At 37.1% G+C, this 27,187-nt stretch overlaps 1 protein-coding gene across 1 annotated transcript in view; it reads right to left on the bottom strand.

Annotated features, from left to right (window-relative positions):
* The window catches only part of LOC126379902 (potassium voltage-gated channel protein Shaker), a 198,683-nt gene extending 172,560 nt beyond the window's left edge, over positions 1-26,123 (bottom strand). Inside the window, exon 1 of the mRNA XM_050028894.1 lies at positions 25,715-26,123. Within this exon, the coding sequence (XP_049884851.1) occupies positions 25,715-25,899 (185 nt within the window). The 5' untranslated portion in view covers positions 25,900-26,123. The remainder of the gene's footprint in view (positions 1-25,714) is intronic.
* Positions 26,124-27,187: the final 1,064 nt, after the last annotated feature.

Here is a 27,187-nt window from a genome sequence, read left to right as displayed (position 1 = left end):
TGTTATGGAAGGGTTTTGGCTGAGTGAGAAGGCACCTGAGCCTCCTGAAAGGCCTACTGTAGAGTTTCAAAAGGCAGAGTCTATTTTTGTAGAGTCAGTACAGTTGAAAGACAACAAGTTTCATGTTGATATGCCTCTAGTTACCACTCTAGAACAGTTGCAGCTCGGTGATTCCTTCTCAGCCGCCCTTCAAAGATTCATGGCACTGGAGAGGAAGTTTAAGAAAGATCCTCATTATTTTCAGCTCTACAAAAATTTTGTTGACGAATATATTGCTCTTGGACATGCAAAGGTTGTGGATATCACTTCCTATGATGTGTATAATGGTGCTGTGTACTTTTTGGCTCACCATGCTGTAATAAATGAAGATAGCTTGACAACCAAGCTTAGAGTTGTTTTTAATGGCAGCATGAAGTCCAAGAGTAACACATCACTTAATGATGTTATGCTGAATGGACCTATTGTCCAGAATGAATTGCTGGACATTCTTGTCCTCTTTCGCACTTACATTTACACATTGATATGTGACATTACAAAGATGTTTAGAGCGGTCTTCATAAATGAGAATCACAAACCCCTTCAAAATATTTTATGGAGGGATGATCCCTCTAAACCAATCCAATGTTTACAATTACAGACTGTCACCTACGGACTTAAAGCGTCCACCTACTTGGCCACCAGATGTCTCATCGAGTTGGCTCAGAAATATGAACATGACTTTCCTCTTGCTTCAAAAGCAATGTTTCTTAATACCTACGTTGATGACGTCTTGTGTGGTTCAGATGATGTCAAGCAGCTGCTACAGCTGAAATCTCAATTAATAGAGCTTTTACAGAAAGGCAATTTTACTCTTCATAAATGGTGCTCAAATGTACCTAAAGTTCTGAATGATATCCCAAATGAAAACAAATATTTTAAAGAAATTGACATCAACAAAAATAATGTTGTTAAAACCTTGGGTATAAAATATGACGTCATTCCCGATCAATTTACGTTCAAATGTCCAGTCTCTGATGAAAATTTAAATACAAAAAGAAAAATACTGAGTTATATTGGGAAAATGTTTGATCCATTGGGATTAATTGGTCCAATTATCGTCATTGCCAAATTGTTCATGCAAGAGCTTTGGTCTCTAAAGACTGACTGGGATGCTGTATTACCCCTTCCACAACTCAACAAGTGGAATAAGTTCATCTCTAACCTGGTTTTGATGGGTACTCTAACAGTTCCCCGGGGCATTTCATGTCACGCTATAAAGACGGTAGAACTTGTTGGTTACGCAGACGCCTCATTTAAAGCATATGGTTGTTGCATTTACTTACGTTTGATCGACCAAGAAGGTATAGTCTCTGTAAACTTGCTATGCTCCAAGTCGCGTGTAGCTCCACTGAATAAAACCGTGACAATCCCTAAGCTAGAGCTTAACAGCGCCCATCTTCTTGCTCAAGTAGCAAATAGAATTTATGGCACTTTGAAAACTCGTTATCCTGAAATTAAAGCTCACCTTTACAGTGATTCACAAATCACTCTAGCATGGATTAAGTCTTCGAATTTAAAATCCGTTCCCTACGTGACTAATAGGGTCAAACAAATTAAAAAGCTGGTGCCAGACTTTGAGTGGTCTTACATAAACACTCTGAACAATCCAGCAGACCTCCTGTCGAGAGGCTGCGACCCACATAAGCTCCAGGATAATAAACTCTGGTGGCATGGGCCAACACAGCTGGCAGACAAAAATTTTGAACATTCTGTCAGTGATGCCATTTTACCAATTTCTACTCCTACAGATGTAATAATGCCTGTAGTTAATGTCTGTGACATAAATCCGCAGTCTTATGACGACCAACTTCTTTATGACTTAATTACTAGATCATCAGATTTAGGCAAACTGCAAAGGATTGTTGCATACATTATGCGCTTTTACAACAATTGTCATAGAAAAGATAATCCTATCCATGGGTCATTAACCTCAAATGAACTCTACAATGCACTAAATATCATAATTCGTTGCGTGCAAAATAAACATTTTGCAAAAGAGATACAGTGTCTTAAAAATGGCTCTCCTATTAAGTCAGGGTTGTCTAATCTACATCCCTTTTTAGATCATGCTGGTGTCCTCAGGGTCGGTGGCCGACTTCATAATGCCACTTCCATTTCCTATGAGAAAAAGCATCCTGCAATTCTGCCAAAAGGCTGTCATTTAACTTCTATTCTTATCTGCATGGAACATGTGCGGTTACTACATGCAGGTGCTAAGTTAGTCCTTAGCTCGCTCTCTCAGCGTTTCTGGCTTATAAGCGGCATTCGTGAAGTCAAAAAGGTCGTAAATAAATGTGTCAAATGCTTCCGACTCAAGGCTGCAGCTTCTACTCAGCTTATGGGGTCACTACCTAAGGAGAGACTTACTACCTCTAGACCTTTCTCAGTCGTCGGCGTCGATTTTTGTGGACCCTTCAATGTGAAGGTGTCAAGGATTCGTAAACCAATTATTACTAAAGGCTATGTTGCCATTTTCGTCTGCTTTTCCACCAAAGCTGTTCACATGGAACTAGTTAGTGATCTCACTACAGACGCCTTCCTTGCGTGTCTAAAGCGATTCATCGCCCGTCGTGGCATGCCGCAAAAAATATTTTGCGACAACGCAAAGACCTTTAAAGGTGCTGCAAATGAGCTAGATGCTCTACATAAACTTTTTGTTTCCAAAGACCATGTTGATGCAATAGAAAATTATTGCATTCCAAACTATATATCCTTCAAGTTCATCCCCAGCTACTCTCCCGAATTCGGAGGCTTATGGGAAGCTGGGGTGAAAAGTTTTAAGTACCACTTTAAAAGGATTGTTGGTACACTTACTTTGACATTTGAAGCCTTGTACACGGTTGTGACAGAAATAGAGGCGGTTCTTAATTCAAGACCCCTGCTTCCCATGAGCTCCGATGTGTCTAACTTCCAATATTTGACACCTAGTCACTTCCTAATAGGCACAGCTTCTATGAGCTTTCCTGAACGTGAACTTTCAAGTGTACATATAAACAGATTAAAATTCTGGCAGTCATTAACCAAAATTAAACAGGACTTTTGGAAGGTCTGGTCAGGTGATTATCTCACACAATTACAGAGCAGACCCAAATGGCAGCAGGTTAAAACTAATTTAAAAGAAGGTGATCTTGTCATTGTTAGAAATGATAACACTGCTCCAATGTCATGGCCTATGGCCAGAATTGTAAGGATAGTCCCCGGACCAGACCAATTGGTTAGAGTCGCTGAAATAAAAATGTCAAATAATAAAACATATCTTAGATCTTTAAGAAAACTAAGTCCATTGCCTATAAATTAAAAAAAAAAATTTAAAAATTACTAAATATTTTATGTTAATAATTATTTATTAAACACGCAGTTTGAAATGTTTGTTTGGTTGGCTAAGTTATATTACTACAGTTCAATATCAAGTTGATAAAATATATACACGGTGTATATACGTACATATGTACATGGTATATAAATTAAGTACTTAAGTATGCGAGATTAAAAACTATTTAAAAGTATTACTATTATTTTGTATTTGTTCAACTTCTGGTATAAGTAGATTACGTTTTCATATATATTTAATGAAAAAATAATAAAATATTCAGCTGCACAGCGGCATCCAGGGCATCCACGACGAAAAACATTTCAGTCATACAAGACTTTTCAATTTATTTCATCCGCCGCCAAATACCAAATATCAGAACGTTCGTTCTCTTTATTATAATATTTATATTTAAAGAGAATCATTCTTCTGGCGTATCTTGTGTTAAAAAATATATCAAGTGATTTAAATAGTATACCAACTTTATACTCACTAAAATTGTAAATGTGGGGGGATACTATGTAAGTACCTATATAGAATGCCGCTATCTCAAATTGAATTCCGATGTGATCGACGTTTTCTGCTCGATTTCTTTTCGATCACGAATCGCATCCGAAGAGATTTACTATACTTAATATAAAACTAAATGTTTCATGCAGTACGACAAATAATGGATAAGCTTATCTGTACCTATTATACAGTAAATGCGTCTACTATAACGCATTTACTTACTCATGTATCATTTTTATTGATGTAACACATGTTGTAACTACTCTTGTTTCTTTTATAAGTTTATTATACTTAAGTACCCTTTATACCCTTATATACAAAAAAAGAACATAATTTGGGTATTTACTAGGCACTATTTGAGTTTGAATGCTCTACCATAGACCACATCGTTGCTTTAGACCTGGCTGGATCGTTTTCAAACGCACTCAAATCTTTTAGTAAAAAAAGGATCAATAATGCTATGCACTTTTTTGTTCATAGAGGTATTATACAGTTAGAGTTCTGTACAGTGATGTAAATATAGATATATGAGCGTAATCCCTGTTTGGATAGACAGATCCGTAATTTAATTATCCCTTAGTGGAATTCAACTAGTACAGGATTGTAAACATACAATATATACCCAACCTCATGCTCGCAATCTATAATATTAAGTACTATAAATTATGTGTACGTATAACCTACCGCGTGGTCTTTCGAACTCGTTTCAACATGTTTAAAACGAGTTCTTTTTATTTAAATAGGTTTATTTACAGCTTTAGATAGGTGCCTATGACCAAGTGCATGGTAAAGCAATAAACATTCTAATTCAATGTACCTAATAGATACTATTGAGTCTGTATAATAAGCTCAAGAACAGATGTCTATACACACATACTCATAAAATACATAGCAGTGAAACACACAACCTTCCTTTGTGCTTCCCCGTAGTCGGGTAAAAATACAATCGTCATTCCCTATTTAGCCTACGTTTGAAATTAGAGCTGCACCCAGTTTCATAATTGCGATGCAAGCCTGTTGAAGTGGGTGTATTATAATTACTTACTAACACGGATCGGACTGCCCATGCTGTCGCGTGAGTGCTGTGCGGCAAATATACGACCACGAAACTAACGGAACAACAATTAGCCAAGAAAATATTACGTGAAGTTCGTAATCCGCAAGAGCGATAATAATTTAGAATGTAGTCAGTTTAGGGATTCCGTCACTGGTCATGTATTATATATTGTACCTCTAGACTCGTATCAGCTAAATGCGGTTTCATACAGAACCCGGATATTTAAAACACTTCTCAAAAAGGACCTCGATACCGACCCTGCCGGCAGACAATTTCCCTCATTCAGCGCTTATCGCTATCGGCCTAGTAGGGCCGATTAATTCTTTCGAATATAATTCTCTCAGATGACGCCGTCAGCCTGTTGTCCGGTGACTTTGTACCGATGAGAACCCTCAGTGCGTCCGGATAAGTAGTTAAAGCCTTATGCGGCAAATATACGTGCAATAGTCACGTCAAAACAAAACTATATTCATAACGGCACCTTGTGAATTGCCTTTGGGAAATATGATTTTCCGCTTGTGAGTGAAAATCAATTTGCGTTGTACCTAAAAGTACCCTTGAAAGTATCTTTTACATACCTCACAACCCACCCAATAGAAGAAGAAGCTATAGCCATATTGTATCTACGAGTATTTCAGTGAGTTTAGAAAAAATGTGTAAGTGCTTATGTTTGCAATCGTATTCTATTTTACGTTTGTTTGAAGATTGCATGCGATTTCAACGAATCGCATAATGTTAGCAGCTGGCATGAATTTGCTTTTTTCATGGCCCCACACTTGTAATACCTAGTGACCGTGGCCCACATAGGCCAGCTGTTGCTTTCGGCGTTTTTCCGCTGATTTCTGCCGTTTCCAATATGTTGGAAGTTTTTCTGCAGCTTTTAGCATCCAATTAACTGCTCCCGGCGTTTGAGCTAAAAGCTATTGTTTATTGAATCCTACCAACTAAATGCCTGAGGGTTTTATTGAGCGATGCTCGCTTAAGGCGGAGACACATCAGGCTGACACCTTGATGTGTCTCCACCCTAAGCGAGTGACATCGTAACGAAAACTTTGAGGGGTGGTTCAGGCCATGACTCTAAATTGATATCAAAAGGAATTTTCCGTCGCAAAAGTATGGAAGTGAAAATAATAAAAAAAAATTTGGGTAGTTTCCTAGGTCAAAGATAAATTAAGAAATTCTGTTTACTAAAATAAAGACAGATCAAAAGGTGACAAAAAAGTTTTCGTATTTCTATTTAACTTACTTATTATTTATGAATTTTAATAAAGAAATATGTAATAATAAGTGCGACATTTTGTCACGTTTTTCTATGACGTGACTGGTTTTTTTTTCATAAAAATGCCATAGTAATTTTGTGTTTTGACGTTTAGAAAAAAGTAACTGATTTGACTAGTTGGAAACTATCCTATTACTTACACATAATTTCTGTGGCGATATTATTGCACGGCTTTTGTAAAGCATTGACTACATGGTTGGAACTCAAGTGTCAAGAAAGTCCGTCGGCTTAAAACCGACCGTAAAATGTAATTAACCAGCACGTGGAGTAACTTTCATCCCCTCGGGGGTTGAATTTCCAAATATCTCTTCTTAGTGCTTATCTATGTGTTTATCTAGATTTGTATATTATGAATGGAAGCTTTGTGCAAGATTTCAGCTTCCCACTGGCTGAAGATCGGACGGATGCAAGTCGTGTAGATTTTCACCTTATTCCTAAGGGACAATTTACTGCGCTTATTAAGGAGACAATGAAGACGGTCCATTACAAACACGGCGCGATCGCGCACACGTTTGATATGGGCCTTGAAAGTAAGACGTCTATCTAAGACTACGCCGAGATATTTGACTTGCTCCTCCCAAGGGATCGGGTTGCCAAACATCTTAATGATTTTAAGTTGACGGCGTGACCGTGGCGTGTTATAATAGCCCTTTGAAAAAAGTACGCCGCTGCACTTTTCTCCGGGTTTCCCTCGATTCTCCATTTGCGAAACCACTTGCCCAAGGCATTGGCCGCGCGTTGGAGGATTCCGGTCATCATAACTCGACCACGGCACGCTTGAGCTGCCAAAAGTTGTCATTTCTGTTGGTAAAACAACTTTGTTCCTGCTTTACGTATATAGCAGAGAGCAAACTCTGCTCTCATTAGAAGGAAGGCAGAAAAGGAGAGGCCAGTATGTGCAGAGTTTCTGCTAGATAAACACCTAGATAAAACATAGATAAGCACTAAGAAAAGATATTTGGAAATTCAACCCCTGAGGGGATGAAAGTGACTCCACGTGCTGGTTATTTAATAACAAAATACATTTTACGGTCGGTTTTAAGCCGGTTTTAATGGAATGGAATGCCATTCCACAATTACTTTTATTCTGCTCTGACTCATTACATCCTCTACCTTGATAAAGACATTTATATTGCTTAACTGTGGCCGTGTCCACTATCTTTAACTGTGATCTATGTGTCCATTGCATCTTATTTTCTTTACTTATATTGTATTCTATACAGGGTGTTAGTGACATCGTAACGAATACTGAGGGGGATGATTCAAACCATGATTCTGAGTTAATATCAAGATGAATTTTCCGTCGCAAAATTCATGATTTCAATTCTATACTTTTGCGATCGAAAATTCTACTTGATATTAACTTATAATAATGAGCTGAATCAGCCCCCTCAATATTCGTTACGATGTCACTTACACCCCGTCCAAGTACATACAGGTAGCCATACAATTAGCTATGGGTGTTAGTGACACTGTAACGAATACTGAGGGGGATGATTCAGACCATGATTCTGAGTTGATATCAAGTGGAATTTCTTGTCGGAAAATTCATGAAATTGTTTGTGTTTTTTTAATTATTTTCCGTTTCATATTTTTGTAACGGAAAATCCACTTGATATCAACTCAGAATCATGGCCTGAATCATCCCTCAAAGTTTTCGTTACGATGTCACTAACACCCTGTATATTATTATCGTTCTGTGACTCTAAGTTTCTGTTTGTGAAGTGCCAATTAATAAACTGTTCGACTCCTGTATTACTACTGCTACCTACTCCTGTCGTACTACTCTGCCGGCACGTCGGGACTCCTGGCCTCCACCTCCACCCGTCGCGCCGCAGGTACTTATGTTGAGATTGTATTGCATGATTGTATTATTGCATTTCAACTATAACTACACAACGCCGAGTGTTGATGTACATTTATAAGCTGTTTATGTTTACGTGTACCAATTAGTGCACCTATCTCGACTTACTTATAGTTTTAAGTGAAAATCACAATTACTTACGTTTAAGATTTGACGTATTTAATATCTATTGACTCTACTCCAGTCAATATTCGTGAAACACATGATTTATTTAAAAGTTGTAAATTATAAATTTGCTTCTGGACATCGGCTTCCGCTCAGTCCACCGGAGGGGTCATTTAAGTACCTTCAAATCACACATATACACGAAACATTATATATAAAGAAGATACACAAGATTACAGCACAATCAATCAAATTTTCAACAACTTCTGTAAGTTGCTGTTGTATAATTTTCAGGCCTAGGTTTTCAATGTTATTGTTCACTTTTACACCATCTGCTTTAAATTTACGATCCATATACTTAAGTACTTACTAATTGAACAACGCTATGATACAAACAATAAGTAATTAAAAATCAAATGAACCAAATTTGTAATGAAGTGCAAGTGTGCAATATACTCGGGAACTAGTTACCAGCTTTAAGGATTTATCCATGGTTGCATTAATCCTGCAAGCGTGTTGGTTTTACCGGGAATTGATGTTTGTATTTTTTCATTTACTACGGAAACTCACATTATTAGTTCTCCAATTAGTTTTGATATTTAAACCCCACATGATAGAGCTTTGGTTGCTGGTTGCAGAAAAAATATTGATGTATATAAAGGAACTGTTGACATCAGTAATACTTAGTGCGCTTACAGTCGACGACGTCGTTGACACCATCTGTAAGTGCCCTTACTTAAGTATCTACACATCAAACAAAATTAATTTCCTTTAATTCCTCTTTTTTATTTGACTATTTTTTTTTTATACAAGGATTAACTGACCCCACCTCGTTTCATCTACTCAAGTAGCCTAAATGCAGAATAAGTACAATGCTATAATGTTTCAAAAACTGCTCGTTTTTTTCTCTTCGAGCTATTCGGGAACGTTGCCGTTAATTATCGTATTTCAGGCGTCGAAGCAAAATTAACTCCCAAATGGACGCAATCAAGTATGTATGAACGCGACACCGAGAATACTACAGTACAAAGATTATAACATAAACGGTACTTTCACCATATTTTTTTTCATGTGCGTGCCTATTGATGGAATATTATATTAAAAGTTCTCAAACGATTGTAAGTAAATCCATCCTCTAGTTTGTAAAATAATACACTCAAAAAGAAAATATAATTACTTAGTTTAAGGCAGTCCCTCCATCGAGTATGGTATACGACCATATCTCATAATCCAACTAATGTTTCCAAGTGTAAATGGTTACTCTTAGTAAAAAAAAAACCTATTACCAAATATCGGTGCTTGGCCAGGGACGTAAAGCCGTTGGTCCCGGTTACTACTTACTGATACAAATTTGTAGTCGTTACATGAGGCATGTCAGGGGCCTTTGGCGGCTCAATAGTAACCCTGACACCAAGGTTGATGGGGTTGGTAATCCACCTCGCAACCCACACGATAGAAGAAGAACAGAACCAAATATCGATTCCTTCCGTTTAATGAGTAATAAAAATAAGCATACAGAATGTGATCCACATTCAAGCAGGAAATCATAGTTTCGCCACCTGTCCCTTGTGATATTTTACTTGTCATAAAAATAAAGTCATAAATATTATTCTCGAGTGTAAAAAGCAATACAGTCGCGTTGGCAAATTATCAATATCTTATTTAGTAAATACTACGTGGCCTACGTGCTTTGAAGGAAAATATCGTGAATTAACCTGCGTGTCATTTACTGTAGTTTCACTGAACTAAAGTAGCAGCTTAGATGTTGAAAAACTGATTGAAAAAGCTAGGTATTTGTACAATTCTATCTGAATCTGGTACACTTTAAATAGGGTAGCCACACCGTTAACACATTTAGTCCATCCACAATCCATTTACTTAGTCGAACACACACAAACTCCGTAATTCTCAAAATATTGGTTTTATTTGTCTATCTGTGGATATTTCCCATATATCACGTGCTATTTGATTTACATGGTTCTCTATTGTATTCCCTAAAATTTCTTATCCTACTTTTTATTTTCCTTCACATTTTAGTCCTAAGTATCGAATGTCCTAATGATCCTAGTCCAATTTTGTTAACTCCTAGTGTTCATTGCCCTATTTTTTTTCATCCTAATGATGGTAAGCCCTAATGTCCATAGTTACAATCGTTTATATTCCTAAAATGTATAGTCCTAAATAAAATGTGAAGGAAAATAAAAAGTAGGATAAGAAATTTTAGGGAATACAATAGAGAACCTTCACCGCCGCCTCTCGGCCCTTCGGGCCTCGATGGTCACAAGTAACCTAACCCACTCGGCTATATGGCAGGGGGCTCGCTTTGCTCGCCCCCTGCCATACAGCCTTCGTAACCTATATCTACAGTGTCGGGGTGCCGCGAATTTCCGTGCTCGCTTCGCTCGCACCCGTGACTGCTGTCGTTACGAAACAAATCTTCACCGCCGCCTTATCGGCCCTTCGGGCCTCGATGGTCACAACTAACCAAAATATGTCAAATAGATCATATAGGGAATGAAAAATTCGGAATTTCAAACTTTAGGGACATTAATATTAGAACTAAAGAATATTAGGACAAGTATTACGGTAGGATAATCAATATTTAGGATGATCGAACATTAGTACAATTAAATATTAGGAAAATGATGTTCGGAAAATCGACTTTAGGACTATAAACATTAGGAAATACAACAGGCCCCCGATTTACATCAATTGATTGATAAATTATTCTATATTTTAAATAATAAATATGTTTATTAACTACAAGTAAGCAATCTACTCAACATGTGATAGCGACGTCGCGCCGTGAACACGTTTCTAGGAAGTTCTTATTTATAGCATAATTTTCCGTTTCGCCATTTCCATAATATGCGTTTTAGGATAGAGAACGTCGGCGACTTCTGAATTGTATAATCTTTGGCGATTTATTTTTAGACTTGGTGAGGTCCAGGCTAGCCAGATATACCTGACTTACCTGCATTAAAACAATTCAATAATTCAGCAGAAAATCGGCGCTATTTAGAGAAGTATCTTCAAAGAATTATTTCAATATAAAGCATTTATGCGTGGTAATGATTCACACTTTAATTATTTATTTAGGTACACATACAGCAATATGTATAAACATTTACAAACAGCATTGAGGAGAATCGTTAAAAATATCGATGTTTGGTAATTTGTCATAAACTCGTTGAAAGTTGCATACATCCTGGCAATAGGGTCTAGATTAGTACGGTAACGGGCTATATTAAATAATTTAGATATGAGCTTCCGATGATAGTTATATCGTACTGTGAGCTTTTTTGAACTTAACAGATTGGTGCATAAGTATGTTTACTGTTGTATATTTTACTGTTGATGATTTTAACGATTTTAATAATTTAGTTTTTTATTACCATAAGGCGCCAAAATAATCATAAACAAAGGAACGCTATAGATGATAATACAGATTTACTTGTCTAACACATCAAAACAAAACCGCCTTGTAGATATCGGCCGGCGTTTACGCTACTGTGAATAAAACGAGGATTTTAAAACAAATAAATCAAGATGTTCATAACAAATCGTGGCGCTAAGTCAGTTTTAACGAGACGCATTGATGGATGAGTGACTAACTGGGCCGTCTTCGAAGCAATTCATGAAACGAACTGACATTTTTATTAGAGATACACATTTAAATGTGTAAAACCGATAACCGTATGAAGATCTGTGACATTTCCTCATTAAGTGCCTACTTTAACATGCGATGAACGAACTACTTACACGCTGTAACCCCAGCCTGTTTCCCTGGCTCTGGGTGCCTCAATCTTATGGGTCTTATCTCAGTAGTACACCATGATGGCGCAACCAACAAGACACCAAAGGGGTTAAAAGGCCACTCTAGAGAAGCAATATTGCAATATGATATTTGGGCATATAAAAGTGCGCAGTGCAAACTAATGTCAAATAGCAATATTGCTTTTTTAGATAAATTGCTTCGATCTGTCTAACCGTCGTCTTTTTAATCCTTTGGAGTCAAATGCCATTTTGTTGGTGGCACGACTGCAGTAGCGGTGAGATGAGATGGCGCTAAGGGATTAGGTACCTAAATGATAAAAATGTCTGGTATTGAATGTTTTCCTCTAGTTATTAAATAACTTGTAATGTACCCTCATTGATTAAAAAGATGTGTTGCTGTTGCAGTTTCTTGTCATTTCTTCTCCTCAGCCATAACACCTTGCGAAATGACGTAAATTCAAAAATGTTACATTGACCTTCAACACGTTTATCCATGATAATTACGTTGAATAAATGATTCTGATTTCTTAGGGTTTAAGTTCTTCTGTTTGGCGGGACGTTTATATAAATAAAGGTAAATACACATAATCCAAATGCATGGTTATGCAATTTAGATTAGAATAGATTGTTAGGTTTATGGAGGACAGGAGGTATTCAGGTGGAGTCACCTTGAGCCCATATCGACATGCGATCGCCGGGTTGTGACCTCAGCATGTTACTGTACTGCGAGTAGACCTCGCATGTAATTTTTCCGCGAGTATAAAAATAGTGGACAATCGATATTGCCGCCCTAGTGACTTAGTTTCAGATATTAATGCACATTTACTGCATTACATATTACATACATAAAAGGTAAGGGATATGGAGCATACTCCGCCACACTGCCCTACTGCAGGGTAGTGCATTAGGTTTTAAAGAAATATTATATTACTAGCTTTTGCCCGCGACTTCGTCCGCGTGGGGTGTTATATAAGAGAGAGATCTTTGTGTGTGTGGGAGTGCATATCAAATTTCAAGCATCTAACTTATGCAGTTTAGATTTTTTCATACAATTTTTTTCCCAATAACTCCCATTTTTCAAAATACAGCCAAAAATAAACTTTATATTTACTAAGGTATGCATGCATGCTAGATTGAATCAATTGATTGAATTGATTTTTTTTAATTGATTCTCTCTTCCCTCTCTCTCTTCCCTTCAACGTTGCTGTGCCCTACAGGGTCCATGTTTTAGTTCCTATGCCTATGTAACACCCCATTGTACTACATGGAATGCAATAAATAATTTAATTGAATTGAATTGAAAACATCTATCTTACGCGGTTTCGTTTTTTTCATACAAATGTTTTTTTCCCGCTAACTCCCGTTTCCGTGGGAATTTTGCAATATCCTGTTGCAACTCAGCTTTAAGTTAACTAAGGTACCTGCATGCCAAAGGGTATAGCGAGGTAAGGAAGACGAAATGGCCCCCATGGCCCATGACGGAATTATCATTTGTATTGGTATTGGCACTCTAAAAGAATACGAAATGTAAGGTCGTTGACCCCTGACCTTGACCTGTCTTTGAGATATTCGAGAAAGTTCGTACGCGCGCCGAGTTTTTTCAAAATTTTTTTTCCGAAAAACTATAAAAGCTAGAAGGATGGGACCAATTGCGTATAATTAGGGATACTTTGAAAAATATTCTGTATTTTTTTCAGAGTTCTGGTGAAATGACAACTGTGCAAAATAATTAAACAAAATATAAATATATTTTTTTAGTACTGTTCTATTATGTTTACCGCGCCAAAAAAAAAATATAATACTCTTTGATTTATATACTTACACCACACAAAAACTGATCAAAATCAAAGAGGCGCTTCTTGAGTAATTATGAATTTACTTAGTGTGCGTACGGCTGGTAGGAACTAATTAAAGAGGTCGTTTTTAGATTAATTATTATAATTACATGTTAAACAGAATTTTAATCATCATCATCACTATTTTCATTTATTACAACATTGATTGCATCATTTGAAAATATTTTCGACAGAATTTCAGCAGGACGTAAAATGCGAGATAGATATCTCGCATGAGCTAAATAATATAATTATTACACTTGCGATATATGAAAATCGACTTGCGAAAATCGTATTTTGGGCAAAAGAAAACCCATTTATGCAAACTGTTTACAATCTGTACTACGAACGGGTTTATAGTTGATTTTGCTGGGCCAATTTATGGTACGGAAAATGATGCCACTATTATGAAGAAAGTGCTACAGGATGCTAAACTTAAAACTCTAGTTCGTAGTACAAATTGTAAACGGTTTGCATAAATAGGTTTTCTTTTGCCCAAAATACGATTTTCGCAAGTCGATTTTCATATGCCGCAAGTGTAATAATTATATTACTTAGCTCATGCGAGATATCTATCTCGCATTTTACGTCCTGCTGAAATTCTGTCGAAAATATTTTCAAATGATGCAGTCAATGTTGTACTAAATGAAAACAGTGATGATGATGATTAAAATTATGTTTAACATGTAATTATAATAATTAATCTAAAAACGACCTCTTTAATTAGTTCCTACCAGCCGTACGCACACTAAGTAAATTCATAATTACTCAAGAAGCGCCTCTTTGATTTTAATCAGTTTTTGTGTGGTGTAAGTATATAAATCAAAGAGTATTATATATTTTTTTTGGCGCGGTAAACATAATAGAACAGTACTAAAAAAATATATTTATATTTTGTTTAATTATTTTGCACAGTTGTCATTTCACCAGAACTCTGAAAAAAATTCAGAATATTTTTCAAAGTATCCCTAATTATACGCAATTGGTCCCATCCTTCTAGCTTTTATAGTTTTTCGGAAAAAAAATTTTGAAAAAACTCGGCGCGCGTACGAACTTTCTCGAATATCTCAAAGACAGGTCAAGGTCAGGGGTCAACGACCTTACATTTCGTATTCTTTTAGAGTGCCAATACCAGTACAAATGATAATTCCGTCATGGGCCATGGGGGCCATTTCGTCTTCCTTACCTCGCTATACCCTTTCAAGCGTCTAACTTAAGCGGTTTAGATTTTTCATACAAAAGGATTTTCCCGCTAATTTCCGTTCCCGTGGGAATTCCGGGAATTCCTTTCTTAATGCACCTCTACGGTACCTAAGCTATGTCCCTTCCAAATTTCAAATGCCTACATTTAGCCGTTCAGGCTATGCGTTGATATGTCAGTCACTGAGTCAGTCAGTTTCTCCTTTTATTTAGATTTGATTTTTTCATACAAATGTTTTTTCCCGCTAACTACCGTTCCCGTGGGAATTTTGTAATATCCTGTTGCAACTAAGCTTTAAGTTTACTAAAGTACCTGCATGCCAAATTTCAAACGTCTAACTTGAGTGGTTTAGATTTTTCATACAAAAGGATTTTCCCGTTAATTCCTGTTCCCGTGGGAATTTCGGGAATTCCTTTCTTAGTGCACCTCCACGGTACCTAAGGTACCTGCATGACAAATTTCAAACGTCTAACTTGAGTGGTTTAGATTTTTCATACAAAAGGATTTTCCCGTTAATTCCCGTTCCCGTAAGAATTTCGGGAATTCCTTTCTTAGTGCACCTCCACGGTACCTAAGGTACCTGCATGACAAATTTCAAACGTCTAACTTGAGTGGTTTAGATTTTTCATACAAAAGGATTTTCCCGCTAATTCCCGTTCTCGTGGGAATTTCGGGAATTCCTTTCTTAGTGCACCTCTACGGTACCTAAGGTATTTGCATGCCAAATTTCAAACGTCTAACTTGAGTGGTTTAGATTTTTCATACAAAAGGATTTTCCCGCTAATTCCCGTTCCCGTGAGAATTTTGGGAATTCCTTTCTTAGTGCACCTCTACGGTACCTATGGTACCTGCATGCCAAATTTCAAACGTCTAACTTGAGTGGTTTAGATTTTTCATACAAAAGGATTTTCCCGCTAATTCCCGTTCCCGTGGGAATTTAGGGAATTCCTTTCTTAGTACACCTCTACGGTATCTAAGGTACCTGCATGACAAATTTCAAACATCTGACTTGAATGGTTTAGATTTTTCATACAAAAGGATTTTTCCGCTAATTCCCGTTCCCGTGGGAATTTCGGTAATTCCTTTCTTAGTGCATCTCCACGGTACCTAAGGTATCTGCATGCCAAATTTCAAACGTCTAACTTGAGTGGTTTAGATTTTTCATACAAAAGGATTTTCCCGCTAATTCCCGTTCCCGTAGGAATTTCGGGAATCCCTTTCTTAGTGCACCTCTACGGTATCTAAGGTACCTGCATGCCAAATTTCAAACGTCTAACTTGAGTGGTTTAGATTTTTCATACAAAAGGATTTCCCTTCACTACTCTGCTCCTATTGATTGTAGCGTGATGAAAAGTATACTATAACCTGTCCAGGAGTGTGAAGAATAATTGTACCAAGTTTCATTAAAATCCGTCCAGTAGTTTTTGTTTCTATAAGGAACATACAGACAGACAGACAGACAGACAGACAGACAGACAGACAAAAATTTTACTGATTGCATTTTTGGCATCAGTATCGATCACTTATCACCCCCTGATAGTTATTTTGAAAAAATATTTAATGTACAGAATTGACCTCTCTACAGATTTATTATAAGTATAGATAACAAATTATAAATTTTATTAAACGGCTCATCGCGAATAAAGTCAAATAAAATTGCCCAGCTTATTAATTACTCCCTTGAACTAACTTGGAAATGGAGCCGCATTGTGTTACCTACGAACATGGATTTGTGTCGATAAATGAATTTGCATTTGGTATTTCGAAATCCAGTCTAACCCAGCTGTCTTTGTCTGCCCGTCACGACTGTAACGAACCAGTAGATGGTACTATGGTACTTGTACAGTATGATGGTACTAGTAGATGGTATTGTTTGATTAAATAACTACAATTATGAAGATTAGATCGGCTCTAACTATGAATAAGGAACGTTTATTAATATTTAACAAGTTATTCAACAGGTAGCTAGACAATTATTTTTCATTGCCATTAATATAAAGGAGAATTCCAGTATGTCATCTCTCCGCTAAATGGTTGTCGAGAGCATTCTGTGGATCGGCACCTGTAGCTCCGGATGGGAATGCGTTGTTTATAATTTAGGTATATTTTGAGTCTACTTTGACCTGGTTTTATTTCCTTACAACGCAAATAAGTTTCGTAACCTACATAATTGTGATTTTGATAGATTACTTGAAAACCAGTAACTCAAAAATATGAGAGCAGGATTCAAAGTCTCCGAGCATTGGTGAAGGTTATTACACCTGTTGGAGCGAGTATAAATAAAAACAATGCTGTAATACTGTAACACTTACTAATAAAAGATAGTCTGTGATGTAGGAACTCGTATACCACATGATGAAGGTGTTAATAAATGTCGTAATTGATCGAAAACTTGAAAGTTTGTCCTCCTTATCAAAACCACGTTCTATTTCGTAGTTTTATCTTATTTTTAATAATATTTTTCTTTTCAGCAACAAAGAATGTCGGAATCTATTTTGCGCTTTGTTACACTACGGTCCGTGATAAGTGATACATTGATATTAAACTCTTAGAAAAAACGTAAAATCAAAATGAGAGAAAGTGTCAATCTTTGATGAAGTAGTAAATTTGTGGTGTAGTGCCGATATCGAGCGCACGAAGTTTCACTCTCAGTAAACTTTTCTCATTACGTGTTCCCGTGACGTAGCCGCAGGCTGTAGCTCTGACGTCAGCCGTGTTGCATCCATGGGGCGTGGCCTACATGCATCCCACCAATAACGAACCGCGCTCAGTTCCAAGAAAATTCAAGTTGATTTAATTTCCTGGTATTGGTGAGAGCGCATACTACACGTAGCGCCTTCTCACTTGCCAGTGGAAAGCTTCGTTTTCACTAGGCGACATTTGTCGAGCGACATGTGTCCCCAAGACTTCGCCAGGAAGCTAATTGTCATAGTTGGAGCGTCAGGCGAAGTCTGGCAACGTCGTCTGATATCGTCTGATGTCTCCGGGGCCATTAAAAGTCGATCGACAAATGTCGCCAAGTGGAAGCGAGACTACTTTTCCTGAGAGTTTGTTACAGTGACGTATACATTATATTAGACTAAATGTATGTCGGACGTATTCGTAGAAGTTCAGGGTTCAATGAGGGACTTTCTATGCTATACGTTCACCAATAATAATATAGATGACGTTGTACAGATGTAATGTGATAATTACCTATTTTCTCAGTACTCGGATACATAATTACTCCAAAATACAATGTAGCATATAAAAATAATTGTTGCTTCATTTTTGGATCACATTATGTGTAGAACTATGTTACTACCTATATTGCTTCATGGGTGAAAAATGTAATTGTACCTTGGTGTAATAAAAAGGGTCTTCATTTATACCCAAAAACAAAGAAAATAGATGCGTATGTCTGTTATCCATGAAAGCAGAAAGTTAAACGAAGAAAAATCTGAACAGTGCCATCGATATTGTTTTTGAGGAACGTAGCCTGGAAAATCCATCATGGTTGACTCAGCAAATTATTGTAAAAGATTTTCTACATGAAAATATCCATCATATAAGCTACACGCTATGAAGGCTATCGACCATTGTAGACGGCGGCGATGCGGTGCATGAAATATCATGATGGTCTAATGCAGTGGTTCCTAACCCTTTTAATGTCACTACCCCTGTTTGCTTGGAAATTGAGTTTAACCCTAATTTAAAATAATTAAAACCACACAAATTCGAGCGAATATATGTTTATTATGTAAGTAAGAAAATTTACGTTTAGGTAACTAGTAAAGCAATATATAAATGTCGGAGTTAACTAGTGTGAAGGATGAAATACTTTGCATTCGTAAGTTTGACAATATTAGGTTCGGTTTCACTCAACGCGCATCTCATGTAATGATCAACATTCAGACGGTTTCTGGCTTTTGTTTTTGATGTAACAAGAGTTATAATACTATTTCGTGTCATCCCGTGTTACCTCACTAGAATCGCCGATTTACCCCTGAGGGGGTAATTACCCTCATGTTAGGAACCACTGGTCTAATAAGTAGGTACAGCTCGGTGACACTCGGGCACTTAATACCTACGTCATGAGATGCTGTACTTCTAGGGAAAATATTCGCGAGCTTATAAATATTTTCAACAACAATATTTGAACAGCCTCCGTGGTCTAGTGGTTAGAGCGTTAGGCTCACGACCTGGAGGTCCGGGTTATATTCCCGATGGGGACATCGTCAAAATCACTTTGTGAGACTTTCCTTTGTTTGGTAAGGACTTTTCAGGCTTGAATCACCTGATTGTCCGAAAAAGTAAGATGTTTCCGTGCTTCAGAGGGCACGTTAAGCCGTTGGTCCCGGCTATTAGACGTAAAACACCTCGCATAACCAACCCGCATTGGATCAGCGTGGTGGAGTATGCACCATACCCTCTCCGGTTGATTGAGGGGAGGCCTGTGCCCAGCAGTGGGACGTATATAGGCTGTTTATGTTATAAATATTTATTTATATAAGTATTGTATTTGATTCAGTTAACCCTATATAAGAATAAACATTTTTTGTCGAAATTACAAACTTCGTTTGGTTTAGGTTCGGCAATGTTTGAAAATCGAATTTCTGTGCGTGAAAAACTAGGACATCGGAATTGCCTCGTTAGTCTTTTGAACTTACATCTGTATTTGTGAAATCTACCTACCTCTCCTACCTACAAATTATTATATAATGCTCAAAAAAACTGTTTATAACTTTGTAAAAAACGAAGCATTTTAGTATTTTTATCGCTATGTGGAAATCTCATTTATTTCAACTAATAGGTAAGTATATAAAATAATTGAGAGAGACAGAAGGTAGGTACGTATAGCGAATGTATGGCAGTCTACTTAGCTACTTGCACAATCAGTATTACTTTTTTTATTAAGGTATACAAAGCACAGGTTTAAATTCTGCCGCAGAATTTCTGCGTCAAGCTGAACATTTCCTGCCATCTTGACACTCTGTTAACAGCTTAGTACGTAGAGAAAGTAAACTTGTTTGAAACTGGAAACATAACAAAGAAACATTCAGTGAAAAATTATAATATATAGTAGCCTTGTGCAGTAGCACCCTCTATCTACTATGAGGCAAAAGGAAAGCGCAGTCCAGCGCCATCCTACGGCGGAAACCTGAAACTTTGTCGTTACTACCACTGTTATAAAACTGCTTGCTTTAGTTTCAGAACCCCTCCACAGATAGCAGCACAAGTCACCGACAAAATGCTCAGCTTTACTTCTTACAACCCTCCCATAGATGGCGCTACATATTTTTACAGCATACTGTAAAAAGTTACTTGAACAGATGGCGTTTGTACATACTTAAAATTCAAATTCGCAAAGCAAAACGGCAGAGTTATGCAATATTTCTAGATTAAACTGTGATTAACTTCCGTTTTTAAGCCCGTAGAAAATATATCTACGTTGCTTATCTGCTTATATTATTATACACTTTATTTTCAGGATTTTCAAGTAAGTACTTCAGCACGTGTGCGACGTTACTTTATTGTTTGCTAGTGCCACTAGAGCCTACTCGAGATGTATTATTATGTGAACTTAGTTACCTAATTCAATTATTTGGCATCTCGCCCGTCAGAGTTCAACAAGTGTACAGACGTTGGCAGAATTGGCAACAATTAGAAATGAAAAAAAAAAAACAAAAATTAATTTAATGTTATACAAACGCCGCCTGGAAAATTATATAACAGTCGACGTTTTGTGTATATATGTACTTATGTATTGGAGACGCTTGTGGTGAAAAGAACTAACTTCAACTTGCTCGCTATGCATACCACGAGGAACATCTCTATAGAAAGGCGGGTGTAGGTATTTATAAATGGCAAGGTTATACGGTAATCGCCCTTCGCAAAGCTAGCTGGTGGTGTATTCGCAATGAGTTCTTTCAAAACCAAATACATACATACATAAACAGCCTATTATATGTCCCACTGCTGGGCACAGGCCTCCTCTCAGTCAACCGGAGAGGGTATGGAGCATACTCCACCACGCTGCTCCACTGCGGGTTGGTGGAGGTGTTTTTACGGCTAATATCCGGGACCAACGGCTTAACGTGCCCTCCGAAGCACGGAATCATCTTACTTTTGCGGACAATCAGGTGATTCAAGCCTGAAAAGTCCTTACCAAACAAAGGACAGTCTCACAAAGTGATTTCGACAATGTTCCCATCGGGAATCGAACCCGGACCTCCAGATCGTGAGCCTGCCTAACCACTAGACCACGGAGGCTGAACCAAATATTAAGTGCAAAAAGAAAAGTGCTCTATCTAAATAATCCTAAGCGTGGAATAATTTTACCTATATAAAAGTAGGTAATTGAAAGAAATGCATGCACAAGCAACGGAAAACAAATAAGGCTTACGCAGTTAGTAACTAAACTGGGAAAAGACATAAGTGATAAATGAGTATCATCGTTATACTATACCTGCTTCTATAATTATTCTTCCTCTACGGGTGCAGCGATATTTTACATTGGAATTCAACGTTTTAATCAAGCATGTTTGGATTTTACATTTTTTCTTTATGTACAAGGCCCTAGGGTTGCACTAAGATTCAATTACAGAGGCATATCAAATTCATTGGTCTCCAGATTCCCAATGGAAGGTGGGTACACAATTGTATAGGAAACCGGAAGAAAAATAACTGGGGAGTTAAGGAAATGTCGTTATATTCAAATGAAAAATTGTAACTTGGACAGACAACTTTCGCCCATAATCCATAGGGGTGAAATATTCTTATATTCAAATGATAAAAGACACTTCAAGTAGAATCTACTTGATGTGTCTTTTATCGTCGTCAAAAAAAAATCTACTTAATTAATCTACTTAGTAGATTAATCATGTTGTTTTTTTTTTGACGTGACTTATTGTAGATTTGCCGCAGATGGCATTAACTACTTGGCCGGACAAATGGGGAGCGCTGAAGGCTCTCACCCGGTACAACGTTTAAGACAACAGGCCTGAGGGTGCCCAGTAGAGGGTAATCATGTTGGCGATTATACTCCCTAGTTCGACTTCACGTCATGCTTTGGATGACAAGCAGCTGCACGTATTGTTCAAACCGAACATGTATCCAAAGCTGTAAAATATGATACTTGTGTAAAAAAGTAATAAAAAAGTGACTTCTTGTTTAACTACGTATATACAAAAATGGTGGTTTTATTTTTGCTCCACAAAATTAATTCATAATATCAGTGAAGTTCATTTTAATAATTTATCTTCGTTCTAAATTCGTATTCTATATTTTAGTTTGCTCTCAATCCAGTAGTTGGAAAAGTAATTTATTATTACTTACATAACACTTCGTATTATTTTAAATCCTGACCAAAAAAGCACCGTACATCACTAAGCGACAACGGGAACAAACCACGGGCGAAGTCACCCGGTACAGTGGCTCGAAAATTTCGCCCAGTCACCTTCCAAATTACGATACCAAGTATTATAAGTTTGTTGTGACCAAAGAAAGGTTACATGCACATTAATCAAGCTGAGCGGAATTAATAGAAGAATGCGGCGAGTTCGTGTGTCAGGGATCGGCTTTTGTTGCTAGTCTGTAGCGTAGTCGGTAGTCGATAGTAAACACGGACTTGATGTCGAGCAAAGGGACATATTCGTACCGGCGCAAGCTCAAACAAAAAATGTACCTTTCTCTGATATACTACGTAATCAAAGTTGTCACAGGAATGCAGGAGTCCCAGGAATCAAAGCAAAGTTATTTGGTACATTTCATGATGAAAACTAAACTTTCTCCATTACTGCGCTCACGTTGATATTATTGCAGTTTTAGTTCAAGTATCTACATTTCCTCTGTCCCGTCAAACAACGGTACCTCAGGTTTAATTTTAACGATTCATTAAACATTTAGTTCATTGTGTGTTGTGGTGAGCGATTAACAGTAGGCGGAACTAAAGCAGCCAATTTTAAACTTTAATCTTTTGTAATATGGCTATGAATTCTATTAAGGTATCAGCTTGTCTAATACCTATTAGGTATATTAATAAGACGGTTATAGCGAAAACGGTAAGTGGACGGTTGTGCAAGCGATTTCAAGTTTGAGAATAAACTAAGAGAATGGCTTGTTGAATGTGCTTTTTATGACATAAACGAATTGTATAATATATAAATAATGGTGATAATTCCTGTAAATACCATCTAATTTTATTTTAAGTTATATCTGTCATTTTCTTATCCGCCGAAAAGGAAAGGGACGGGTAATTGACAAGCATAAAATTTATGGAACACACGTCAATTTTAAGCACAAATCTAAACCAACCGTCTAAAAATTTTACATCAGTCAATAATCCGACACATTCATTTACTCATTCTTCCTAAAATGAAGAGCTGTGAATCATCCGTCCCTTTCCTTTTCGACGGATATGAAAATGACGGATATAACTTAAAATAAAATTAGGCGGTGTTTGCAGGAATCGGGGCCATTATGTTGACATCATTAATATAAGTATGTACTAACTATAAGTCTGTGATATTTATAAATTAACATTTGACATGTAAAATTTATAATTTTTATGAATAAATGCGTATGAGTATAGCATGTCCATTCTGAGGGTACTTCTAACATGTACTACGGGTAACCAGGTTCCCTTCCACAAGAAGCAATAAAATAAATTAGGTCAGTGGTCTTTGCGTGATTATAACATAAACAAGGAATTGACGCTGAAATACGTCAGAGTTAACCGGTTCGACCAACAAACTCAAAATAAAACTTTAATTTTATCCACTATTCGTTCTTTCGGTTTAATTTTGTAGAGTACATACTCTTTGCGAATAATTATAGTTACAGTTTCATTTTTAAATATACACATTTTAACAAAAAAAACTATTAATTTAATTAAGTACTTACATTAAACACATAATATAAGCTCAAGACTATCCGCAATTGGGGTAGTCAGACATCCACCGCAAGTTGAACTAAGTACCTTTCTTTCTTTTTGTCTTTTTATTTTGTTAGGCCAGTCATTAAAAACTTTTGTATTTCTTTGTTTTGGTAACATAAGTACGTATACTAGCTAGCTTAAGTAACATGAATATCCAGGAGAGAGGCATCATAGGCTGTAATACAAGTATTCATATACTTAGTCAGCTATGTACCTACCTATTTATACCTGTGTCTAAGACTAAGCTATTTTAAGGAAAGAATTGTACTTACCTACTTTTTTGGCAATAAATTATTATTATTATCATTATTAGTACCAACAATTACAATACAAAATTACCATTCGTTCTAGAGCTAAGTAAATAAGCAAGAACAATAAATAAAAGAAAATAAACTGTAGTATTTGTAGTATCAGGTTGTGTCAGACCATTAAGATTGCCGTGGCATGGCGGTGGCAGATTGCAGTGGCAGCGGCGGCGGCGATGCGACGGTATGCAAAACACTGCGCCACCTGGCCACCTGGTAACCTCCGCTTACCGGACACCACAATCCATCCATTATTCCACACGACATGCCTAATTAAAGTAATTGCGAACACTTCTCACCAAATCCGAACCAAGCATTTACTTTATGATTTAGCATATTTTAGAAATAAACCTATTTCTTCCGTTTTGTTGCACTATATTATACAGGGTGCTAGTAACATCGTAACGAAAACTTTGAAGGATGATTCAGATCATGATTCTGAGTTGATATCAAGTGGATTTTAAGGATAAAAAGTATGGAACTAAAATAATTTAAAAAAAAGACTAAAATTTTCATGAATTTTCCGACAGGAAATTCCACTTGATATCAACTCAGCATCATGGTCTGAATAATCTCCTTCAGTATTCGTTACGGTGTCACTAACCTGTAGGTACTTGCACGGGATGTAAGTGACATCGTAACGAATAATGAGAGTGATGATTCAGAGCTGCATCATTTCCCCTTAGTATTAGCTACGATGTCACAAACACCCTGTATAGTGCCATGTTGCCCTGTGGGGTTTAGGCATACTCACTTTGTGATACAACCAAAATATATAAGTAATTAATTATTAAAACAAAAATATTATTTTTCAAATATACGTGTGGACTGTAAGGTGAAACCGATATTATATTAAAACGAATATATTATTTGTTATTAGTATTAGTTTAACATGTCATCATATTATATCATAATTAGAAGATTAAGAAAGATAATATAAACCGTATGGTTGCCAACCTTGTGACTAAAGTTTTGATACCGTAAGGTACTAATTATGTCCCAAAATAGTGTCATGTATGATCGTTTATTATCGGTTGTATGTTTAATAGAACGCCGGAAAACGCATACGCACTTGTCTTTAATTAATGCAGAAGTCACATTCCATGATGCATATTTTTTCTCAAATTCGGGCGTCCAAGAATTCTGATTGTGGTATCTATAACTTCATGGCAGTAGAATAATATCTACTATGATAATAATTCTCCGACTAACTCCGAGCTGGGCTGACTTCTCACATGAAGTTCAACATTGTTCTTATGTATGCCGTGAAAACCACGAGTGCCATAAATAAGTATTATCATGATTGGATATGACTGGATAATGATACAATGATTTGATCGTCGCTTCTGTTCGATTGGGTAAGTGTGAAGTGTACGAATAGAGCTACTGGCGTCGCGTCTGGCCGCCAGCTGTATTTTTCTTAGATTAAGTATATTCAATAGTAGGTAAGTACCTATGACAATAATGAAAAAATACTGTGGTCTATTATAAGAAAGCGTCATCAGAAGAGCTTACCAGCTGGGTGTGATCTCGGAAGCAGGGGTGGTGGCGGTATTAGAGTTCTCCCAGGGCGGTTTGGACTGCTTCTGGAATCCGGCTCCACCGCCCGCGAACATTAATGCCAAGTAACCGCACAGATCAGCACTAACAAACACGGACACCACTACAGCATTCACACCATTCAAGACTACAGAAACCATGTACGAGTGTGTCGAGGGGTGGGCATGCCAGCCGGTGAGCGCCGCTCGCCCAGTCTTCACCGCGCGGTATTTACAAGATTGACAAGTGAATTTGTGTCATTGTTTATATTGTGCGGTACGTAGTGGGACAATTTTTTTCACTCATGAAACAGTAACGAGCGTCGGCGCTCGGGTGTTTTCTTGGAATATTTTCGGTGAGTACGCGAAGTATTCCGGGAGTTCACTCCGCGCGTCGCTCTAGCGTGTCTGCGCTCGCGACGACCGCTTGTTTTATTTTTGGTCCGGACAGTTTTTTTTTACATTTGCGTAATTTTAACAAAACCCTCTGGAGTTTTATGAGCGGATAATTAACTCGTACGCAGCCGTGGTGTGGTATAATTAACACCAGCGCAATGGGATCGTTAAAATCAGTCAATAGGCGAGAATGAATTGGACTAAAATTAGAAACATTTACTTATATGTAACCGCGCTGTTTGACGTTTGACGTCGCGTATTGGGTCAGTGTCATATAAACAGTTAAGTGCAGCTGTGTAGCAAGAATAGAATATGAAAATGCGATTTTGCTGGAATGACAAATCTATTTTGAGTCAGTCTATTAAAATTTTGATGAGCAGAATCTAAAACACAGCGACGTACGAGTATCGTTTATAGCTGGCTCATAATCATAACGTTATAATAATTATATTAGCCGCCAGTAAAAATAAAATTCTTATGCTTCATTATACCAGTGGAAATAATTAATTACTTACTTAGTAGCTCGTTATAACGTGAACATGAGCACAGAGACAAAAGCCCAGCCAGGATCGGTTTACATTTTGACATAATAAAGGGTTGCGTGTCACCACTTAATATTATTCGAAGCACAGCTTGTAGTTCGAAATTTCTCTTTCGGTTTAGTTATTTGACCCCATTAGCGGCAATAATGCTGAATTTAACTTCGATTTTATGATGTTCTTCATTGTAATAAGGTACGTACAACTCGATTTAACTACGGACCAAGTGAATCGGAGAAGTTTTCTCACTACCTAGTACATACCTAATTTGCTGATTATGTTCAAACTATTGGACTCCCTTTAAACTTCCTGAGTTGAACTGAAATTAAGCGTTCGCTATCCATACGCATTATTCGATTATAGGAAAGAGCTACCTATTCAAATAAAATAAAAATATACGGTCGAATTGAGAACCTCCTCCTTTTTTGAAGTCAGTAAAAAGACATTGGATTATACATGATGCGGTTGAATTTTCATATCTCCTTTTTTTCATTAGTTTCAACGATTTTAATTTT

The sequence above is a fragment of the Pectinophora gossypiella genome, chromosome Z (genome assembly GCF_024362695.1).
Source record: "Pectinophora gossypiella chromosome Z, ilPecGoss1.1, whole genome shotgun sequence".
Lineage (NCBI taxonomy): Eukaryota > Metazoa > Arthropoda > Insecta > Lepidoptera > Gelechiidae > Pectinophora > Pectinophora gossypiella.
The sequence above is the reverse complement of the archived record's forward strand: the minus strand, read 5'-3'. Positions and strand labels throughout refer to the sequence as shown.